At 43.8% G+C, this 23,878-nt stretch overlaps 1 protein-coding gene across 1 annotated transcript; it reads left to right on the top strand.

Moving 5' to 3' along the window:
- Nucleotides 1-1,522: 1,522 nt before the first annotated feature.
- On the top strand, nt 1,523-23,626 carry LOC118833948 (tRNA (uracil(54)-C(5))-methyltransferase homolog). Its single transcript, XM_036741385.1, has 13 exons — nt 1,523-1,612; nt 5,231-5,500; nt 6,909-6,963; nt 11,853-11,987; nt 12,242-12,338; nt 14,383-14,453; nt 16,821-16,967; nt 18,495-18,589; nt 18,907-19,115; nt 19,270-19,371; nt 20,819-20,938; nt 21,579-21,678; nt 23,195-23,626. The coding sequence occupies exons 2-13, from the start codon at nt 5,286-5,288 to the stop codon at nt 23,319-23,321; spliced, it is 1,473 nt and encodes a 490-aa protein (XP_036597280.1). The 5' UTR covers nt 1,523-1,612; nt 5,231-5,285; the 3' UTR covers nt 23,322-23,626.
- The last annotated feature ends 252 nt before the right edge of the window (nt 23,627-23,878 follow it).

The following is a 23,878-nucleotide window of genomic DNA, read 5'->3' as shown; positions in this document are numbered from 1 at the left end:
TGCCTCCTTAACTTCGGGTTTACTGGCTAGATTTCTTTCTCAAAAACCAAGTCTTAAACCCAATTCATAGGTTGGACAATAGGTCTCTGCCTTCCTAGCACAGAATGAATGTAAATACTAAATACTAACTGTTTCTCTTTTGGGCAAGAACTCTGTGGATCTTCCCCTCCCAGTTTGATTTTTTTTTTGAGTTTTTGATTAAAGGGGCCATCCCTTGATTAACTTCTCAAAGAGGTCTATTCACAGAATGGGAGTTACCTCCCTCAAAGTGAGAACCTGAAAAGGCCTTAGCCTGAAATGGCCATGGCTCCCCATTGCATCCTGGGCCATCTGCAGTCATCCAGATGAATATCAGGCCACTGGACCTAGATGGGTCTGGAGGAGGAAGTGAGGCTGGTGACCTTGCACAGCCCTCCCTCACTCAAATCCAAGTCAACTGCAAGTCACATCATTTTCCTGATGTCATGGTCCTCTTCTAGAACGAAGGACAAACACAACCCATGAGTGCCCTCTAGCAAATAGTGGGATAGAAACAGTGGCCTTGTGTAGCAGCGCCCCTTGGTGGTGGAAATGTGTATTACATGCTCTTTGCTAGTGATGGAAAGCAGAAATAACCTGCTTTTCTGGAGGTTGTAGGGAGCAGCAGCACCAGCCGTGTATACACTTAGATTACACCAATTGCGCCATGTAGCCTCTCTCTTCCGAGGCAGCTAGGTAGCACACTGGATAGAGGTCTGGGTCTGGAGTCAGGAAGGGCTGAGTTCAAATCTAGCTTCAGATGCTTACTAACTATGGGATCCCGGGCAAGTCACTTAGCCTCAGTCAGCTTCAATTTCCTCACCTGTAGAATGGGGAGAGTAACAGCCCAAATCACAGATTGTGGTGAGGATCAGACAAGGACGTATTTGTAACATGCCTGGCACACAGTAGGTATTTGTCTAAAGTAGCAAGCCAATTCAGAACCCAGGGCTTAAAATACCTAGAAGTGGAGAGGAAAGGGAGGGGCAGCCACGCCCCTGAGAAGGTCTAGTTGGGGGGAGTGGAGGGAGTTGGGTGGGCTGAGCATCAGTCTTGAGGAAATGGGCTCGGGATGAACCTCAGTCTTGTGGAGGAAGGCTATTCCTTCCCTGCTGATGTGTTTAAGATTTTTTTTCCCCTTTCTTTTCTTGTACAGCATTAGCAACAATAATAGGAACAGTATTTCCCATTCCGGTCAGTTTCCACCTCTTTGGACTCCACCAAGGTTCTTTCCATCCCCAAATCCCTGGACGCCAAAGGGTGCCCTGGACAACCCAGGGAGAGCCTGGGCGCCCGGGGGAAGGATGCTCTCAGCCTGGGAAGGGATGCAGAAAGCACGGGGGTGATGCGCCGCGCTCTGGCGGACCCGGGCTAGGGCGCGTGCTGCCGCTGGGAGCGCTCGGGCTCCGGCGGGCCCAGGTGGATGGCTGCCGGGCTGCGGGTGTCCCCGCCCCGCCCGGTCCCGCCCCATCCCGCCCCGTCCGCTCCTGCAGCCGCCGGAAGTGACTCTTTCCCCGGCGATTCTGAGCCTGCGGCGCTGCGAAGGGAAGGAGAGCTAAGCCCGCGGAGGGAGGTGCCGCGGAGCCGGCCCAGGGTACGGGGACGGGAGGGAAGCGGCCGTAGGACGTGGTCCCTGCGCGGGTAGGAGCCCCTTAAAGGGCACCCTACGTGCGGGGCACGCACGGGGTGCTGCGTCAGCCTCCAGCTCTCCACTGCCTTGGCTCCCAGTTTTCCCGGGACCGCAGCCGTCACTGCCTCCTAGTGGACTTTTCAGCCCCCTCCGCGCACCTCCCCCTCAAGGCGTGGGGGCGGGGGGGGGGGGCGTTCGAGTCCAATGAGCCACGTGGGGAGGGAGGGAGGGACTGACTGCTTGGCTGCTGGCCTCTGGGTGCTGTGGGTGGCACACCCGCTCATCAGGACGTCCACGTTTTGTGGCTGCTCACCATGTTGCGTTGTTCAGTGGTTTCTCGGTAATGCCCAACTCTTCTGGACCCCATGTGGGATTTTCCTTGGCAAAGATTCTGAAATGGCTTGTCATTTCCCTCTCCGGCTCATTTTACAGATGAGGAAACTGAGGCAAATGGCCTTATCCAGGGTCACACAGCTAGTAAGTGTCTGAAGCTGGATTTGAACTCATGAAGATGAGTCTTTGATTCCAAGCCCAGTCCGTCTATTGAGCTATCCACTGCTCCACCCAGCGGGCCACTGGGTGGTAGGTGCTATTTTTAACCCCATTTTACTGGTGGGGAACCAGTAAGAGAGGTTAAGCAACGATCCCAGGGTCACACAACTAGGTAGGGTTCGAATCCAGATGATCCTGTTGGGATGGTAAAGGAATGATTGAAAAAAACATTTATTAAGTACTTGCAGTGTGCCCAGCATTGTGTTAAATGCTACACAAATTGAACTAAACACAAGGCCCTGACCTCAAGGAGTTCTAATTCTAAAGTAGGGGTTGAAGAGAGACCACATCTATGGAAACTTTCTGCCACCAGTCATGGTCACTCATTCTGTCATTCAGTCTCAGGGCTAGGGGAACATGCTAGGGTGGGGGTTACCTTTTCACTGGCACACTGAGACAGAGGCAGGTCCAGGAGGGAGCCCCTGCTGGGTTACCTCTTACCTCTGTCCTGGCTGCCCTTCCAGGCTCCCCCATTTGGTCCATGCCTTTATCCTCTCTCCCTGGTGCTTTAACAAAATGCTTTTTATTGATGTTTTTGTTCTTTACAAAACGGAGAAAAAAGATTCCTCAAACTGTTTGAGCAAAAGAATTCAAAAGAGTCATTGCACCGTCACACATTTGTAATTGAACCTCTTGTCCAAAAAAAGGGAATAGTGGACATAAACCTTTCAAGCAGTGGTATCAAACCCAAATAGAAATGGATCTCTGCAGTCCATTTTGTGACTTAGCCACAGATTAACATTATTTATGTTTTATTGTGTTTAAAATTTATTTTGTTAAACATTTCCCAATTACATTTTAATCTGGTCTTGGTGGCACTCAGGAGGGGCTGCATTGAGTTTGACCACTTTGCTTTAAAGTGTGCAGATCACTTTGTATACATCCTTTACCTTAGCTCTCTGACGTAGGGACCATAGGTGGTACTCTTATCCCCACTATACAGAAGAGGAAACTGAGGCTCAGAGAGGGAAAGTGATTTACCCAGGATGGCACAGCTGGATTGGAACCCAAGTCCGGTATTCTTTCCTGTATAACCTCCCCTACTTGATCTTCTTGTACCCTCTAATCACCATCCAAACTTTCTCCTTCATTTCACTTTGAAACTTAATTCAACAGCGGAGCCTGCCTAATACCCTCTTACCTTATAGTCTACTTCCTTAACACCTTGACTTCCTAACACCTAGTCACTGGAGTCTCATACCTACCTTGTGAGGTTGGTGGGGTACTAAAGCTCAGAGAGGTTACGGTGCTTAGCCCAGATCGCACAGCTAGTCATTGGTAGAGGTTGGATTGGAATCCACATCTTTTGATCCCAAGTTCTAGTTCTCTTTTTTTGCACCTCATGTCCCCTCCTTACAATCCTTAGTGACTCCTCTTTGCTTGCTGACTGGCGTTGAGAATCCCTCCCTTGGCATCCAAGGTGCTTTGTGATCTGGCTCCAACTTAATGTTTCTGGGCATCTTATGCTCTTCCCTAATAAAACCCTGTATTCCATCTAGACAATTCAATTTAATATCTCCAGAATACCTCATTCATGTTCTTACCTCTTGGTCTTTGCTTATGACAGTTCTTACTCCCGAAATACCCTCCGTCCTCTCCACCTAATGTCTGCTCATCCATCACCCCCTCTGGGAAACGACTGTCATCGTCCCAACCTTCCCTAGCCCCTCTGTTGGACTTCTAATTGAAAATGACCCGGCAGTGTGGCAGTAGATAAGAGTCCCTTAGAATAAGCGAGCCCAGCTTAAATCCTGCTTACTGTGTGACCCTGGAAAACTCACTGCACTTTTTTTGTGTCTCAGATAATAATTCTTTAGGATTTCTCTAGTAAGTGACTCAGAGATTATTTGTGACCTATGTTGGAAGAGGGAGTTCTCACAGTATGGGGACCAGGAGTTCCCCATATTGAGGAAATCACACATCCCTCACATGTAATGTTTTCACGTCTTGCCTTCCTAAGTAGGTTATAACCTCCTTGAAGGCAATAACCTTATTTTCTGTCTCTTAGTGTCTCTTATGTCATGTGGCCCAGTGGTTTGGACTTTGTAAATATTTAGTAATAATAACTCACATTTACATCATGCTTTATAAAACACTTTTCCTCCTAACAATGCTGTGAGGCAGATGGTGTAAGGATTATTATGCCCATTTTATAGAAAAGGAAGCTGAGACTCTGAAAGGTTACTATCAAAGGAGTATAGTATAGTGGGGAGGGAGACAGGATGGTATAGTGGATGGTGCACTGGACCTAGAATCACAGAGCTCTGGATTTGAATCCTGCCTCAGACACTAGCTGTGTGACCCTGGACAAGTTGCTTAACTTAGCCTCAGTTTTCTCACCTGAAAATGGGGTTAAAAATAGCACCTACCCCACAGGGTTATCGTGAGGCTCAAATAAGACATAAAAGGCACTTGGTAGACCTTAAAGCACTACGTAAATGTTAGCTATTATCATTAAAATTGTTGTTGCTGTTACCTGAGTTGCCAGTAGGCACACAATTAGTACAAGTGGCCAAGGTGGCATTCCAACCTGGGTCCACTGACTATGCCATGCTATCTCTCATAGAGGGGCCGAAATAAATTTTCGCTTGTGGACCATCGTGAGGATTTGGGGTGGGTCTGCCTATGCAAATATGTCCAGAGAGAGCCACTTTGAACTGGATTTGAGGTCTAGTAATTTCTTCTAATTTTCTTATAGTATAATATTGAATCAAGTCTTATATCCATTTTGAATTTATTGTGGTATGTGGTGTAAGTTGTTGGTCTAAGCCTAATTTCTGCCAGACTGCTTTCTAGTTTTCTCAGCAGTTCTTATCAGCTGGAGAGACCTTTCCAAAGTAATTGACATCTTTGTGTTTATTGAATATCAGATGATTGAGTTCCATCAGTTCTGATTCTCCCTTGTCTAATTGATCTACGTTTGGGGGGCCTAGTAATTTAATTTCACCACTTTTGTTTTCATACAAGTGAAGTCTTTTGTGCTTCTTTCATTGGAAGTATTAAGAGAGAAATTGTTTGTTTCTGCCTCAGAGCTCCATTGGATAGATGTGCTCCTGACCAGCCAGAGGCCCGTGGAGGAAACACCATGGCCAACCACAGACCCTTTCTTTTCAGAATGGCTCTCTTTTCCAAAGTGAGACCACTTCCTTGGGGTGCCAGCCAGCCAAAAGGTTGGCCTTGGGCATTTCTGGGCACAGCATGTGAGGGAAACGTCGCAGATGTGGTGACTGAGGGGAGGCAAAGAGAGACAGCAAACCAGAAGGAGGAATCAAGCCAAAATCTTGGTTTTTGGCGGAAAAGGTAAGGCTGTGGCAGTCTTCATCCTTTCTTCCCTTTAAAGGGGCCTGAATCTGTACAGTACCCTGCTATGTTTCTGTATCCCTGAAAAGGAATGGGGCATTACATGGGTTTGTGGAGACATATGAAGCAAGCATCCTCAGACTGCTTACTTAAGCAAGTCAGAAGAATCCTTACCGGAGTTCTTTGGGACTGTGGAATACCTTCTTGGGTATAAGGAGGCTTTTGGCAAGGTGTAGATATTGAATCGAGGGATCTGTCTGCTGGAGGGGGCCAAGACAAACATATTGAAATCCAGAGAGATACTAGATAGGTTAGAAGTGAATAGTGTGCTCTGGGCCCCATGGTAGTCATGGTATTCCTCACTTAAAGTAGTTATGTGTTGGTGAAAATTTACATGTGAATCAAGTTATGTTTTCAGTGTATGAGATGGTTCACTTTTTTCTCTGGTGTTGTGGGCAGGGTGCTGGCCTTGAACTTGGGTTCCAGTCTTGCCACTGCCACTTATTGTCTGTGCGACTATAGGCAAGGCACTTAACCTCAATGCACCTTGATTTCCTTGTCTGTAAAACAGGAGTAGTAACTGTAATACCTTCCCACATTCGGTTGTTGTGAGGCTTAAATGAGATTTTGTAACTAAAGCGCTTTGCAAACTTCTAAGTCCTTTGTAAATGTCAGTTATTAAGAAAACATTTATTATGAAGACACGTTCTGTCTTTTTCCTCATTTCCTATCTTTTTGCATCAAGGGGTTTATTCTTATAATTATTTGTGTGTAGGTAATATGTATGTATATGTAACACACATATGCTATATATATACACACGTACATATTGTATATACATATAAGATAATATTGCACATATATGTTACAGTATTATATATAATAATATATCATAGTCTGTGTAGTATAGCACAATATTACGTATTATAGTACATATTATATTCTGATGTGCATATGAGTATATAATTCTAAAGAATAAACATACATATACACACATATATACGCACATATACACTATGCAGTGGATATATGTATCCGTTAATACGTGTGTGTATGTGGTCCGTTGCTGTCACTTCCCATTTGGGGTTTATTCTTTAAGGGAACTCTACAGTAAATCCTTTTGGAATGTGACTTGTCACCTCCACATTTATGCGTGTGCTGAGTCTTTTTTCCCTCCTGACGTGTTTATCCAGCTGTTCTGCTGTGCTTAAGTCTGCGGTTTGAGAAGGGTCTCCTCCCCCAGTCAGGACTCCACAGCCCCCATCTTCTTGGGAGCATGAGACAAGTCAGCCGTAGAGGACCCGTTAGTGGGAACTTCAGTTCAGAGCCTGAAGACTATCTTGCGTTTGAGAAACCTTCGTCGAATGATTGGATGAATGAAGCTCAAGCCTAGATTTTTTTCTTTCAGGTTAGCAGACCAGATGTTACCCTTGTGGAGGCTGAACTATGAGGAACAACTGAAGGTAGGAGCCTTGTTGCAGCCTTGAGAGGAAATGTGCTAGAATATTCTGGGTGGTAGGGAAGCAGCCCAAGAGGCTTTAAAAAGGAGAGCTCAGAGAAGGCTAAAGGAGACCCTTAACTGTGGGTTATGTACTTGCTGGCTGTCAAGAGCAACCTTTGGTCTCCAGGGCTATTGTACTTGGCTCCTTCCAATCTTTTCCTTTCTCTTTGATTATATTCAGTTACCCACATGTCAGGTCAAGTCAACAAACACTTATTAAGCACTTACTATGTGCTAGGCACTATTCTAAGTGCTGGGATTACAAGTACAAGCAGAAAGAAAGACAGGCCTGCCCTCAAGGAGCTTATGTTCTAGTGAAGGAAGAAAACATATAACAGGAAGCTAAGGAGGTGAGGGGAGAGAAGATAAGCTGGAGCTGCACCAGAGTGAGGAGAGGAACAGCGACATGACAGGCCTGTGTATTTTCCTTAAAGTGGAGGTTCTCGGAGGAACCAGCCAATTAGAAGAAATTTCCCTGTGACTAGAACCTACCTACTAGGTCCCGTTGCCTTAGAAATCTGCTGATTTACATGACTTCTCCATAGAGTTTGTCTGCCTCCTCATCCTCTCCAACAGATGTGGGCATCTAAGTTACAGTTACTTCCATTAGGGGAGGTGGGGAAGGCAGGCTTGTGATTTAGGGAACTCTCAGAGTCCAAAATTAAGATTGACAGCTCATGTCTTACTTAGTGCCTCAGAGGAAGGACTTGAACCCAGGGCTCCCTGACTCCAAGGCTGGCATTCTATCTCCTATGCCCAGCTGCCTCCTGTGATTTCTCTTCATGATCATCTTTTAAAATACTTCCATTCCTCATGATCAGATGAGATCTTTATAGCTCACTTAGCACAGTGACTGGCACAAAGTAGGTGCTTAATAAATGGTAATTCCCTTCCAATCCCTTCCCACTCATGAGCATGGCAAAGTAATTTGACCAAGGGTGCCATGAAATTTTTTTGGTGATCATGAAGAACACGTGAGCTAACTTTTTCCATTTAACTGAAACTTCTTCTGTCATTTATAGTGGATATGTAAGTATTTTTTTCCCATATTTTAAATTAATTTTTAACATTCATTCTAAAAAAATTTTGAGTTCTAAAGTCTCTCCCTCCTTCCTGCCCCTCCCTCACCCATTGAGAAGGCAAGCAGTGCTATCAGTTATACATATGAAGCCATATGTCAACTTAAAAAAAAAAAGAATGCCTTTTATTGGTACCTGTTGTATTTACCTGATGGTGATCCCCCTAGAGGCAGCTCAGGAGTGCCGTAGTGCCTAGAGCACTGGTCTTGGACTCAGAAAAGTCCTGAGCTCAAATGAGGCCTCAGACACATATTAGATGTGTGACCCTGGGCAAGTCATTTAACCTACACTTGCTCCAGTTTCCTTCCTTCCCAATTGAAACTTCTCATGAAAAAGAAGAATAAGCAGAAACATCCAGTATCATATATAGTAGCTAGGTCCTAATTAGTGCAGATAATGAATTTTCTTCCCTTTTATTCTCCCCTCCAAAAGTCATGTATTTAAATTTTGTATTACAGCTAGGTTGTGCAGTGGATAGAGCATCAGGCCTGGAGTCAGGAAGACTCATCTTCCTGAGTTCAAATATGACCTCAGATACATACTAGCTGTGTGACCCTGAGCAAGTCACTTAACCCTGTTTGTCTTACTTCCTTATCTAAAATGATCTGGAGAAGGAAACAGCAAACCACTCCAGTATCTTTGCCATAAAAGCCCCAAAATGGGATCACAAAGAATTGGACAGAAACAACAACAACAAAAAATTTCCATTGGGCTGGGACCAATTACTATATTTTACACCAGAGGTGTTAAGCCCCATTGCAACCAGATTAAGATGTAATTGGGAAATATTTAACAGAATAAATAAAACTATAATACAACATAGATAATGTTAATAATGTAGTTTTCTAAGTCAGTATGTAGCCCTGGTTTTTGTGGCTCCCTATCTCTTTGAATTTAATGCTCTTTTCATAATTTTAAACATGGTATTCTCTCCTAGTAAGCCCTTGCCACTCTGTCCTGAGGGTAGAAGTCTATTTCATAGTTTGTTCTCCAGAGTTTTTTGGTTTTTCAGTTATTCAGAGTTTGCCTTCCTTCCTTTTTAGTGAATTTTTTCCCTTTGCAGTTTTCTAGTCATTGTGTATATTCTCACGGCTTTGCTTTTTTGGCACGTCAGTGTCAGTCAGCAAGCATCTGCTACTATGTGCCAGGTACTCTGCTAAGCCCTGTGGATACAGTGAAAGGCAAAAAATAGTCCCTGTTTTCAAGGAGATCACAATGTAATGGTTGGTATGATTCAGTTCCTCTGGTAGTATATCGATTTGTTGGGCCCTAGACCAGAAAATGCACTTGTAGAGTACCAACTACACTCATGCTGATAGGTGCCTAAAGACTGTGTAATTCTTAGTCGTCTTTGCCCCCTTTGATGCCACTTTGCCACCATCACTGCAGAAGGTGAAGGGGGCTTCAGAGGAGACAGCATGTATTTCTTTGTTGTCTTGAATTCATCACCGGGTGACCAGCCTACTGGTGATGATGGCCTTTCTACACTTGGCAAGGCTGGGGATTGGAAAAAGGATAAAAATTGTTGCCAGAACCATACTCGAAGCCTCTTAAGCATGGTAGAACCTACCTGAGCGTACACTTTACTGGCATCAAAGTAGATGGTGTATATACATGTCATTGTCATCATTATTACCTGTTGCTTTGGAAAACCTTAGGTCACCTCTATGCCATAATGAGGCATCAGAGTAACACTTTATATATTTGAATGTATTTATTTCTTCTCCATTTGTTGGACATAGAAGTCGCTTTGTGTTTTTTTTTTAACATAAATTAAGAAGAAGTGAGTATTTTTTGTATAGATAGGGTTTTTTCTTTTTTTAATTTAATATTTCTCTGTTGTATATTGCCAGATTACACTCCACAATGTTCATATTTGTAATGTACCTGTTTTTTCCATAGCCCCACCAATGAATTTTCTTTAATTTTTTTTTTTTTATGATTTGGCTCTTTCTAAAGTAGTACCATAGTTTCAAAAGTAGAAGAGAACTAAATAGGATTGAGGGCATTTTGTATTTTGTTTTTTTTTTGTTGTTGAATGTCATAGCCAAAGAATTCATCACTAAGTGGTCAAACTACTGATGATGAGTTTCTGTGTACTAAGCTGGGCTGGTCCTTGGGAAACTTGACTTGGTCTATTGCTAGGTCTATACTCAAAGCTTATGGTCCAGTGACATAGACTTCAAGAATCTAGGGTTACTACCATCCCATGATGAGGTATCAGGGCCATACAAAGCTGCAAAAAAGAATAAACATGAGAAAAAGACATGATATGCAGCAGAAGCAACTCAACTTTGACCTATTCAAACAAGTTATTAATGATAAAAAACGGATAGTACATGAAAGAAAGGACAGTGACCCTTATTATAATAATTTCATACAAGTGTTTTGCCAGTGTAAATCAATTGCCATGACAAGAAGACCATAAAAGTCTAACAAGCACCTTAGTCAGCAAGCACTTGACTTATTTGCCAAGTGGAGAGACAGGGCAACTGAGAGTAACACTGGTTTAGAATATAAACTTTTTTGTAAACTCTTACAGAGACGATCTGGAAAATGATGGAAAATGATGAGCAGTACTGCCTCAAAGCAAGGAGAAGCAATGGAGTGTAAACTCAGTTTAAAAAAAAAACTTGGCAAGAGACTGACTTAAAGCAAAGTCTGATGACATTTAAGATGAAATGGGAAGGAGGGCAACAAATAGAAGAATGGAAAAGATTTGAAAATATTTTATATAAGCAATGAAGCAATGTTTATTAAGCACCTACTATGTGCCAGGTAGTTTTTTTTTTTTTTAGGACAGACCCTCTATACTTAGACTTTAAACAACATAGTCCCAGATGTGCTTATAGAGGAAGTAAAAATGACACTGAAGAATACAAAAATGAGAAAGACCGTCAAATTAGACCAAGAGTACAGAGAAAAAAATCAGTGCTAGAGGTGGTATAATTGAGAGGTCTTTGAAGAATTGATGCATAAAGTGTCCTAAGGAGGGAAAGATATACAAAGTCATAGAAAAACAAAACTTCAGGTCTTATTAGTATAAAAAAAAATAACTGAAGGAATATCCACAGAAATTGACCTGCGTCTTTCTTTTCTTTTTTTTTTCACATCTCTCTTTTCTTGCCTGTATATAATTATTTTGACGATCATCTAAAAACACATCAAGGGCCGTCTTTGACAAGGGTGTTAGCAGGGAACAAGTGATTTTCCACAGTAGACTGCGTCTTGACACATTGTATTGAAAGATGTAAGAAGATCCCGCTGAATTTTTTGTTACATGTTATTTCATTTGATTCTTGCAGCAAGCCTGTGACCCTGGGATAGTCACTTAACCTCTGTTTGCCTCAGTTTTCTTCTCTGTAAAAATGAAGACGGTAACAGCACCTGCCTCCTAGGGTTGCTGTGAGGCTCAAATGAGATAATATTTCTGAAAGTGCCGGACACATCCTAAGTGCTATACAAATGTTAGCTATTATTTGGTGCTTTAATTTTACCCATTTTTGCCCAGGATCACACAGCTAGTAAGTGTCTACAGCTGGATTTGAACTCAGGGCTGCCAGGCTCCTGGTCCAGTGTTCTATCCACTGTACCACCTAGCTGCCTAAAAGTGGAGGGGAAGAATATGACAGAAACAGAGTTAGGATATTGGAAGGCCTTGAATTTGAATTTTAACTTTATTTGGTAGGCAGTAGGATCCATCGAAAGCATTTTTAGCCGAGGAGTAAGTAGCATGACCAGGTAAACCCTTGTTTATTTTTCCCCACCACAGGTGAAATTTGAAAGTCTGAAGAAAAATCTGGAGACTCTAGAAACTCGCCTGCGCAAGATTGGTGCTGGTGACCCAGAGCCCACGGCAGCAAGGTCTGAGAGGCTGTGTTCTCTTCTCCATCCTTTTAGGCCTTCTGTAAGTTCCTGCCTCCCTGTTCTGTATTTAATGGAGACTGCCTCCCCCGAGGCCCAATGAAGCCTCACTGCGTGGCTGGAGTCAGAGGTTTTCTGTTATGTTTGGGACCTCTCCACCTTTCTGACATTGTGCCTTCCTGAGCTGCTGTGCACATCATCATTTGGCTACATCTGAAGGAAGACTGATCCTTTAATACCTTTCAACCTTGGCTTTTTTTGACCTGTTTTTCCCTCTCTCCTTTCTACTCCTGACAGCCTGTCATTGATAGTTACAGAAATAAATCTTCCTTCTCTATAAACCAAAGCCCAGATGGCAACTCGACCGTGGGGTACTACCTGAAGTCTTGGGGAGGTGAGTCTAAACCTGTGACAGGAAGAAATAATGAGCCAAGGACCCTGGGGTAAGGGGAGGGCCCCAAGAGGATAGAGCATGCTCTATAACAGTGCTAGGCCTTTGGGGAGTGACCAGGAGAGAACAGAGATGGAGGCAGGAGGTTTCTTGGCTCTGCTCCATCCTTACCATAATTGAATTTGCCTTTTCCATTCTCTCTTCCGTCCCTGGAACAGCCTTCTCATTCCAAAGGCAATGACCCTTCTCATTTTGGAACCCTCTTAGAAACCACTGCCATCCCCATTGTCTTTTTTTAATGGTGTACTAAAGTGTTCCAGCCCAATGCAACTGAACCCAACCAGCATTTATTAAGTATCACATGGTATGTGCAGGGCCCTGTGCTGGGGATACAGGGACCTATGGAAATAGAGTTCCTGCTTTCAAGGAGCTTACATTTCACTGGAGGAATACAACATGTACACAGATACATGTGTGTATGTATGCAGCATGTGTGTATATATACATGTATGTATATGTAACATTATATATCGTATTTTATACACACACACATACATACATGTATGTGTATAAAATATGACAGTTTGAGAAAGGAGTGAGCATTAATTGCCAAAAGGAACAGGAAAGACTTTCCATAGGAGTTGGTATGTGAGCTGAGCCTTGAAGGAAGTTAAGGATTCTAAGATATCACAGTGAAGAGGGAGTGCATCCCAGGCATGGAGGACAACCTATACAAAAACACAGAGGTGGGAGACAGAGTGCTGAGTTCAGGGAAGAGCAGGTAAATAGTGGAGGGATGAGTGAAGGCAAGAGAAGTCGTCCTGTTTCTCTGAGGTGCTGTCCCATCATGCTTAGGCTGTTTCCATTCCCAAACTAATGGGATTTCCCATTGAACCAAATGCTGTCATTTAAAATGAGCTGAACTGTATAGTATCTGTGGCCCTTACATTAGAAGTCATCAGGTCAGGGGTTGTGGTGCTTTTGTCTCACCTTTGTCAAAAGTAATAATTGAGCAGTAGAACAAAGTCTATAAAGTCTGGGGGGGAAAGTGTATACTGTGCTTTTTTGGCAAGTCTAAGACAGGTTGAGCAAGTACCAGGGAAAATAGCTTTGAAGGACTCTAGAAAGCTAGGTGGCTTGGTGGATAGAGCACTGGACCTGAAGTCAGGAGGACCTGAGTTCAAATCCATCCTCAGACACTTACTGGTTGTGTGACCTTAGGCAAGTCACTTAACCCCTTTTACCTCTGTTTCTTCATCTCTAAAGTGGGGATAATTATAGTATCTGTCTCTCAAGGCTGTTGTGTGGCTCAGATGAGGTAATATTTGCAAACTTGAAACCACCGAATCTCAGAGCTGGAGGGGCCCTTGGGGGCCATCCAGGGCAGCCCCTATGTAAACAAGAGTCCCTTGTACCATGGGCACCTCTCAGTCCTCATCTAACTTTGGTTTGAAGACCTGCAGGGAGGGGTATCTGCTACTACCTGAGGTAGCCTGTTCCACTTTGAGACAGCTTTAACTACTAGGAAGTTTTTCCTTAAATGAAGCCAAAATGTGCTTCTTTGAAACTTCCACGCACCGCCCCTAGTTCTGCCGCACTCTGGGGCCCAGAAGAACAAGTTTACCTTCTTCCCTTTGACTGCTTGAAAGCATCTGTCACATCTAACGCTGAGCCTTCTCTTCTCTGTGCTGTACAGCCTCATTGCCTCTAACTGACCTTCCCGTGGTACCAACTCTTAGCACTTCATTTTCCTGGTTACCCTCCTGGATGCACTCCAGCTTATCATCTTAAAATCTGGCCCCTGTAACTGAACACAGTTATACAGACGTGGCCTGACTAGGGCAGAGGGCAGCATTAGTAGATGATCTTTTTAAGAAAAGCCGAGTTAATGGCTCGGGATTCAGTGCAATGGGGTTTCCTCCTTAGGTAGGGCTTCCCTGGGTTATGCATTTCTGTGCCTGTTGAAAGAGGGAATTGGGGTTGTGGGGTGTTGTTTCCAGAAAACCTTGAAAGAAAATGGTAGAACTAAATCCTTGTCTTACCTTAGGGTCGAATATTTTCTGCGTACAACCTAGCCATCTGAAAGATATCCCTGAAAAGCACAACCAGGTAGCGCAGGTAAGAAGGGGCAGGGACTCCCTGGGGATGACACCAAGCATGGCTGTGTGTAGCAGCTAGATGGTGGCCAAGAAGATGAGAGCATTAGCCTCCAGTGATCCCCAGGGGTCAGGGCTTGTTCTATTGGTGCACCATTCAGCTCACCAGCCCTGAGCTAGAAGGGGTGGCCCAATAGGAATGAGGCTCCATTTGTATCTGTATCAGGGCATTCGGAACGGACTGAGAATAGAATAGAGAGATAACTCCAGGGGAGAGATGTATTTGTTTCCTATCTCTTGTCAGAGGCATTTGGAGGGCAGAATTCAGAGGAGTCCTAAAGAGGTGTTGGGGTGGGGAGCTAATAGAAGATATGTCCATATTTAGTCCATCTTGTATGTCTTTTCAGCATAGCTCTCCTTATCACCTCATGGGGGCTTCAGCCCATTTCCCATCTCTCTCCTACCTTTCTTAAGTGCCTCAGATACCTGAGAAGTAAATTAATAACTCTCATTTATATACCATGTTAAGGTTTGCAAAGCACTTTACTCAAAGTAATCCTGTGAAGTAGATGATACAAATATTTTTTGCCCCATTTGTCGGTGGGGAAACTGAGGTTAAATGATTTCTCTATGTTACTCAGCTAGCAGAAGGGAGAGCTGGGATTCTAACCCCGGACTTCTGACTTCAAGGTCAGTGTCCTTTCTACCATAGCATGTGGGTGGTCTACATGGATTTGATCCATTTATTTACCAATATTTTTTGATAGCCTTTTTTTTTGCATTGTTGTTGCTTTCTCTAACTTCTCCCTTTTCCTCATGTGTCCTTCCCCCTGCCCCTCATCTCCTATGTCCCATGAATGCTCCCTTGTACCAAATTGTAAACAAAATAAATCAAGACCTTGGCCATGTTTGATAATGTACTTTTCACTTCTCACTGTGGTCCATCACCCCCCTCTCTTAAGAGATGGGACACGGAGTGTAGAGTTTAGAAAAGAAAAAGAGGTAAAGGCAAAGAATGTGTCTCCAGTCCTGTAATTCTAGTCACCACTGCTGGTTTTCTATGTAAGTTAGAATTTTGGATGTCAAGTTTGTAAAGCCTTATGGAGATCCTTGAAGTGGGATCCTGTTTGTATGTGCCATAAGGAAGGAAAGAATTAGATTATCTATTAGTTTAGCAGATCCAGCTAGGTGGATCCTTGAATAGAGTACTAGGCCTGGAGTCAAGAAGACTTATCTTCATGAACTGGCCTCAGACACAGTAGTTGTGTGACCTTGGCTTCAGACACTTCCTGGCTGTGTGACCCTGACCCTGGGCAGGCAGTCTACCCTCTGTTTCTCATCTGTAAAATGAGCTAGAGAAGGAAATGGCAAACCGCTCCAGCATCCTTGCCAAGAAAACCTAAAATAGCGTCATGAAGAGTTGGACACAACTGAAAAACAACTGTGCAGCAGCAGATATCTGGTTATAGGAGTTAATAGGGAAAAGGTGGGATCACATCTATTGGCTGTAAATAATATAATAGAAATACAGTCTTGGGGTGTCTTATCAGGAATGATTGCCTGAAGAAGATGAATGGGCCAAGATGAAAGGTTCTTTGTTTCTTATAGGGGAGGGGTTGTAGGGGTTAGAAATTCGTCCATACAAGGAACTCCTAGGACGGAAACTCCTTCCACCAATGTAGATAAGTGACTTATCCCAGAGTCTCTAAGAACTGTCTGGGGGCACTAAGGTGAAGTGTCTTGCTTATGGTCACACAACCAGTATCTGTCAGAAGTCTGCCTTAAACCCTGGCGTTCCTGACTCCAAGGCCAGCCTTCTATCCACTATTCCACCTTGCCTTGTGACATTAAATGTTATTACAGCTGGGTCTTGATTAGTGAGAATATTGAGTCCCCTGAAGTGGTTGCATGTTTTCAGATTTGCACCATTTGTAGTTATATCATCATGAAATTATTTAGAATATGGTTATTGGTTCCAGCCCAATGAAAATATGCAGAGGGGATTCATTATTGGCATCGCTACTTCTGCTAAAGGAAAAACTTTGGGGTATGTTTGAAAAGCAAGAGCGTTGAGGTCCTCTTATAAAAGTCCTGAAGGGTAGGTATCATATGCTTTGTGTGTTTTCTACAAAGCCCAGCTTTGTATGTGCGCAACAATCAGAGGTGAAAATGACAGGTAGGAAAGAGCAGTGGGTTTACCGTTGTGGGGTGGGACAGGCTGGCTTCTAGTTCCAACTCTGTTTTCTACTGCCTGTATGACTTTAGGTAAATCTTATCCCCTCTCTAGTACTCAGTTTCTCTATTTGTTAAAAAAGGGTGTTGGACTAGATGCCCTCTGAGGTTCCAGTTCTACATCCTGTCAACCCTCCGTATTTTCTTTTATCCTCAGTGCTTTGAGGCATTTCTGCGGCAGTCCACGCTGGGTCCCTACATTGATTCTCGCAAAGGGGGACCCTGGCATGAGCTCTTAGTGCGCACCACCTCCCTTGGGCACACGATGGCCATTATCATCTTCAATCCCCAGGAATTAAGGCAGGTGAGACTCTTGGTGCTTGGCCTTGGGTAGCATGGGACAGCTCCTGTGGGAACAGAAGGGCCGACATTGGCTGGTGACAGTGGCAGAAACCTGATCCTGGGGTAGAGTGTGAGAGGAGCCTTACAGCATGCCTAAGAAGGCCATTTGGCTACGCGGGTGTTTTTAAACTGAGTTATTGGACCATCTCCCCATAACCCTCTTGGTGGTGTTCATGAGAACCATTGCCATGTGTGTCAAAGGCATACTGGAGTCCAAATGCAGTCCCAGGGGATGCTCTCAGCTTATTGGGGGGACTGAGAGGTAGAAAGTATGGAATCAGGATCCCAAGCCTTTCTTATTTTGCTGTGCTTCTAGAGAGTTTGACATTACTGCCAAAGCAGTAGAGCAGGTCTTGGTAACTCGAAGACATTATCAGGGAAATATATGGGAGAATATGCTGTCTCTTGGCAAAACTACAGAAATCTCAACTTACCGTATTCATTCCTAGAATATTCCGGTTACAACCTAATTGATGTGGCTTGCTACCTATACCTTCATTAGTGTCCTGACTTTGTACCTCTTTTTAGGACCTAGCTGTCCTAATCTCTGTTTGTTTTTCAATTCTAAGGCAGACAGAGGTTAAGGGACTTGCCCAAGGTCACACAGCTAGTAAGTGTCTGAAACTGGATTTGAACTTAGGTCTTCCTAATTCCAGGTCTGGTGTTCTAATCCTCCTAACCACCTAGCATACCTGGGCAAGTCCCATAACCTCTGTCTTCCTCAGTTTCCTCAGCTGTAACATTGGGATAATGATAGCACCTATCTCACAGGTGAGATAATATTTATTTGTAAAGCGCTTAACACAGTCCCTTTCACAAAACAGGCTCCACAGAAGTGCTGGCTATAATTATCGTCATGATTACTGTTTGTTATTATCATTATTATAATTACCTAGCTGCGTTCAAGTAGGTTTTTAGCGGAAGAATGAACTCCTGAGCTGGAAACCCCATTACATTCTCTTATAACAGAATCTCATTAAAATGATCTTGTGGCTGGTAAGCATAATTTCAGCCTTCAGGGGATGGAGGTGAAATGGAACTCATGTGGACAGATGAATTACGGAACAAAGAATACGCTGGCCTCAGGAGGGAAAGGAGGGAGTCTGGTGTGGGGTCTCTTGGCAGGTTTTGCTTTGTTTGCTGGTGTTGGAAATGGAGCAGAATAAAGGATGTCGATGGGTAATTTCTACTTCATGATGGGATAGGAGCCACCAGCCTTCCCTAGAACACTTGCATTTTTAAGTTCTCTAAGGGAATGTGGGCAGACACTTGCTTTTAGGTTTATTACAACCAGCTTGGCCAAGCATTACTCCAGCTTCCATCCTTGAGGGCACAGCAATGACTTCCTTCTACAGAAGTAATTTTGGGAAGGGCCTTTAGCTCTGCAGAGAAGTGTTCTGTTGTGCAGGGCTGCCTGTGGTTGATATCCTGAGACAGGATGTCTCTGTGATCAGTCTTTACTTAGCTCCTTGTTTTGTGTTCTGGGCAGGAGGAGCTCTATGTTCAGAAGGAAGAAATAAAGGAATTTTTCTCCACTGGGCCTGGAGCTGTGTGTGACTTGACCTCACTTTATGTGAAAGAAAGGTAAACATAGGGGATGGCAAATGGCAACCCAAAGAGCCTCTGGGAAGCTGATGGCCTGAGGCTGGCTGGATTTCTGGCTCCTCAAAGTGAGGCTGTCAGGAGCTGAGGGCCAGGGGCAAGTGGAACTCCCTCTCTTTGAACGGAAGCATAGTTGGAGAGGAACTCCTGGGAGCCTCTGGAGGGTCCTCCTATAGAGCTCATGTGGCTGTGAGAAGGCTCCATTTCCCCGTGGAGCTTCTGCAAAGCCCACATGGAAGTGATTGTCAGTGAGTACTACTGTCTCCATGGTGCTCTTTTTTCTTGTCTTTGGTTAACAGGACCCCTCGCCACCAACAGCTAACCCCCTTCCAGCTCCTTTCTGGAGAGCCTTACCTCTTTGAAGAAATCCTGGGCTTGAAGGTTCGAATCTCTCCAGGAGCCTTTTTTCAGCTTAATACGTTTGCTGCAGAAGTTCTCTACCAGACAGTGGGAGAGCTGGGAGGAGTGGACCCCAACACTGTCATCTTCGATTTTAGCCATGGAACTGGTAAGTGGCACTCGTTGGGAATCCACATCCTGGCCGATGCCCAGGTACCACTCACCTCCCATGAAAGTCCTTTCCTCATTATTGAAGGATATTGGATTGAGTCTCACTGGACTAGGACATTGAAACCCCTGCTTGGTTTCTCTCATTTCTGCAGGTGCCACTGGCCTCTCCCTGGCTCGGCAGACATCCCAGGTCTTCAGTATGGGCCTGGTAGGGCAGGCGCTGGAGGACGCTAAATGGACTGCAGCCTTCAATGGTTTGATTCTTACCCTTTGGGTAGAGATTATTGGGAGGTGGGGGTACTTCCTTGGCTGTGGAGGGGAGAGGGGTAAAGTAGAATGTGTAGCAGTCTGATAGGGAGAGGATTTTGGAGAAATCAAGGTTGTCCCTGGTGGGATTGTGAAAGGGACCAGCATTTACTTTCTCCAGCTTAATTCTTCCTACCTACCAAGGGGGAAAACTAGTGAAATATTCAGCAACATAGGTCTGTACTTCCCCTGGAGAATGCCCTGTTGACATTAGAGTCTTAGTCAAAAGTGTTTTGTTATGATGGAAAATGTACAGGATTAAGAGGTGTCATAACCAGTATCACAGAATCTTTGAATTGGAGGGACCATTGGAGGTCATCTAGTCTAGCTTGTACCTGACGAGAAATTCCCCATTACATCCTTGAGAAGTACTTGCTCTGCCTCCACTGGAATTCTCCCATGATGGAAACCCATTGCTTTCCAGAGCAGATCAGGCCCCTTTGGGACACTTGTAATTATTAGGAAATGTTTCCTTATGTTGTGCCACAATATGCCTCTCTGCAGATTTTACTCATGTTGCTTTTTCTTCTGTTTTCTGGGACTAAACAGAATAAGCCTAATCTCATTTCCACATAATAAATATTACCTTTCAACCTTGGTCTGTTTTCTCATATAAAAGATGGCAACAGCAGGATCCATCCTGCTACCCCGTAGGGGCTCTTGGATGGATCAAATGAGATGATATACATGAAAGTGCTTTGAAATATACAAAGCTCTGTGATCAATTTAGTGATCAGCCATGATTCTAAAGGACCAATGATGAAACATGCTGCTCATCTTCTGACAAGGAGGTGATGGGCTCAGGGTGCAGAATGAGACTTCCATTTTTGGACATGGCTAATGTGGGAATTTTGTTTTGCTTGACTATGCATATGTGTTAAAAGGGTTTTGATTTTATTTTTCAGTGGCAGTCAGGGGGAGATGTTGGAGGGAGAAGGAGGCTAGGGATACATCCCTCCTTCCCCCCAAAAAAGAGTACACAGAAGGAAGGCAAGGAATCATAGCCAAGCAGGATAGCTTTGAAAGCTACATACTGAATTTATTTAAAAATGAAAAGCAAGTTCCACATGAAAGAGATTAAATTCACAGTTTTGTGTGTATAATCCTCTCCTGTCCTACAGTATAATGGAAATGCTCATTTTAGTTGGTGTTTGTCAAGCTCAGAATAAAAAAAAGATAAAAACGTTTTTTAAAAGTATAAAGCAAGCACCCTGTAAATGCAGGGAATTACTATCCTAGCTATATTCAGAGGTATGCTGGGTCTTGGGGGACAAATGGGGAAAGCCTTGGCTTCTGCACATGCTCAGGAAAGATGAAAATCCTCCTTCCCTCTGGTGGCCTCTGGACACCACTGCCTAGCACGAGGGGCATTCTGAAGGCTTCTTTTTTCTGCAGGCATCACCAACTGGGAATCTCACCATAGCAACATGAAGGAGATTATGCCGCAGCTATTAGAGTACCAGGAGGATGGCCGGTCACTCATGGCTTTGGTGGACCCATCCCAGTGTGGGCTGAGTAAGGGCAGATTGAGTCTCTGCTGAAGAGTATTTTCCCCTTCCCCTATTTCTACTTACTTTATTTAAAAAGAAACAACTTTTTATTGGTGCCTTTTGCTTTGATACGATACTCATTCCTTCCCCCACCTATGATTGAACCCTCAAATGTGGCAAAGGAAAAAAATTAAGCCAAAACATCCCATGCAGAAACTATGTCTGACAATACAGTTATTCTAGTCCACTAGCCTCCCACTCTCTAACACTAGGGAGGAGGTCCATTTTGATACCTCTTTTTTGGAACCTTCGTGCTTCTTTTATCATTGTTCAGGATTTAGCTTTCTTTTAAAATCTTTGCCTTTGTAGTCATTGTGTATGTTCACTTGGTGCTCCTATTTCACCCTGCTTCTTGACCTGCTTTGTATTTTTCTGTCCTCCCTCCATGGAAACACTGAGTGTTTCCGCTGGCTGTCCCTATAGGCAGGCTGGACTTCAACATTCTCTCTATCCCAGAAGTAATTTCCTCTGACCCAATGTAGTGTGGAGTACAGTTCTGCTGGGGCCTTTCAGTGACTGTCTCCCACAAAGAAACAAGGGTCTGTCTGTAAGGACCCTTCAGTTTCCATTTCATCCTACTGATTTCAAACTATTTCTGCCTTCAGGTAGCAGAGTGGTTCAGGACATCCGAAACTGCAAAGCCATCCAGACGCTGGTTTTTGTCTCCTGTAGGCCCTATGGTAAATCCATCGAGAATATCATTGAGTAAGTAAGAGATGAGCTTTCAGTATTGTTTGTGTCTTATAACCTCTTGCAGAAATAATAGGAAGCGACAAGGCAAAGGGTAGAAAGAAAGTGGTTGGGGAGCACTTTATGTGATTGTATCCCCCACAGCCTTTTGACTTTACTGAGGCAAAGGATTATAAGAACTGGGTGCTTCTCAAGAAGTTTATGATCTAGCTGTGTGGAAAAACTGTTTTGGAACTGTAAGAGAGAGGCCTTCACATATGTCACTGGACTTGGAGTCAGGAAGACCTGCGTTCAAATTCTGACTCAAATCTTGAATCATTCATAGTGACTCTAAAGTCAGTTCACTTCTCTATACCCTAGCTTCCTCATCTGTAAAATGAGGGAGTTGACTTCATGGGCCTCAATAGTCTCTTTCTACTCTAAAATCCATGATCCCATGATTCTGTGGACTCATCTGATATGATAGGATGTCTAAGTGATCCTGGGGTCCCCCAGGCTAAGCAAGCAGAGCAAAAATGCTGTCAGGTTTGTTCCAAGCTGGAAGACTTCTAAGGCTTTTTCTAGGGATACACTATGTCTTCTGTCTGAGGACCAGCCTCGCTAAGTACAGAGACACTCATCAGCAGCATGTTGACCACTAGGTGATGAATTCTTTGGCCACAGCAACCTGTGTTAACAAAAAAAAAAATCTAAAATAAAATGAGACCCCCTTCTATTTCTACAACAAAAGTGGCCCCAAAGGCTAGGAATCATACTTTTTAGGCTATCTGTAAACTTGGTACTCTAAATGTGGTAGTCTTATCCAACAACTGACATACTACTAGAAGAACTGATGTTCTTATTGTAAACGAAAACCAAAAACATAAGGAATTGGAAGGTAAATAGAAAGATGGTGTCCAGGACCTCCTTAGAGGGGCAACAAAAGCAGCTGATAGAGATGGTTTCATCACTTTATGGAATACTTGTTTATCTTATCTTGTGGTACCCTTGGTGAGCATACAGGAAAAAAAAAAAAACTACCAGCAAGAGAATTTCAGTTTATATCCTGACATCTGTTCCCATGGATAAAATAGTAGAGAAATTCTGTGAAGAACTTGATGACATGTTCCACTGAGACAACATATACATTGATATATTCATTGCAAAAGTGGGAAATGGAGGACGGTGGAAAATATGTTGGAAAAATCGACTACAGGATTAAAGAACAAAAATGGCCCGAAGCTTTTAAGGTACTCAGAAGCTTCAGTCCTATGTTTTGTAATCACTTTTCTTGAGGAAAAAAATTGTAAGGCATGTATTGAACATCACAATGAATGAAATTGATTCTATCCTCGTAGAACAACTAATGACCGACAAGGGAGTCGTTTCTGAATCAGCTGTCTTTGGGTTGGCCCTAGCAGACATCCCAGAGAGTCAGCTGAAGAGCCCCTGCTTTTCCCCTGGAGTACTGAAGCATGCTAGCACAAGTAAATACCTCGTGCTTTTCTCATGTATTTGTTAGGTGATGCTTCCAACTCTTCTGTGTCTGTAGGTTGTGCCGGCCCCCAGACCCTGATGGGAGCCTCCTCGGTGAGCCTTTTGTTCTGAGACGAGCTGTGCCGGTGGACATGTTCCCCCACTCCCTCCAGTGTGAGCTGGTGATGCTCTTTACCCGGTGATGAGCTCTCCTAGAAGAACACAGGCTGCCCATTAAGGACTGAATGTCACATCAGGATAGCTTCTTTGCTTGCCTTGAGCTTGGCTGTACCTTGAGAAGACAGTTGTTGGTTCCTCCTCTAAGAAGAAAGGATATAAAAAGGCTTCCTGACTGAGGCAGGCGTTTGCTTTATCTTGCCTCTGGTGCATCGATGGTGGCCTAGTTATTTTTGTATCTCTCCCCTACCCTCACCCTGTGCCTAGCACAGTGCTTTGTACATAGTAGGCCCTTAATAAATGGTCATCAATAAATTGTGTCTTAACTGCTTGTCTGCATTTAACTAGTGATATGTTATGAAATGTTTTGAATGGAATAATATCTGTGACCAATCTTATTTGATCCTTACAACAATCCCGTGAGATGGGTCCCCTCTCTTAGAGAGGTAAAATGACTTGCCCATGATCACACCGTTAATAATTGTCAGAGGGGAGATTTGAACCCAGGTTTTTTTTAACTCCAAGTCCAGACTTTAATGTCTATGCCGTTCTTTTGCTCAAGGGGAACCATTGCGTCAGATTT

Source organism: Trichosurus vulpecula, chromosome 1 (genome assembly GCF_011100635.1).
Source record: "Trichosurus vulpecula isolate mTriVul1 chromosome 1, mTriVul1.pri, whole genome shotgun sequence".
Taxonomy (NCBI): Eukaryota; Metazoa; Chordata; class Mammalia; order Diprotodontia; family Phalangeridae; genus Trichosurus; species Trichosurus vulpecula.
This window is presented reverse-complemented; position numbering and strand designations above follow the sequence as displayed.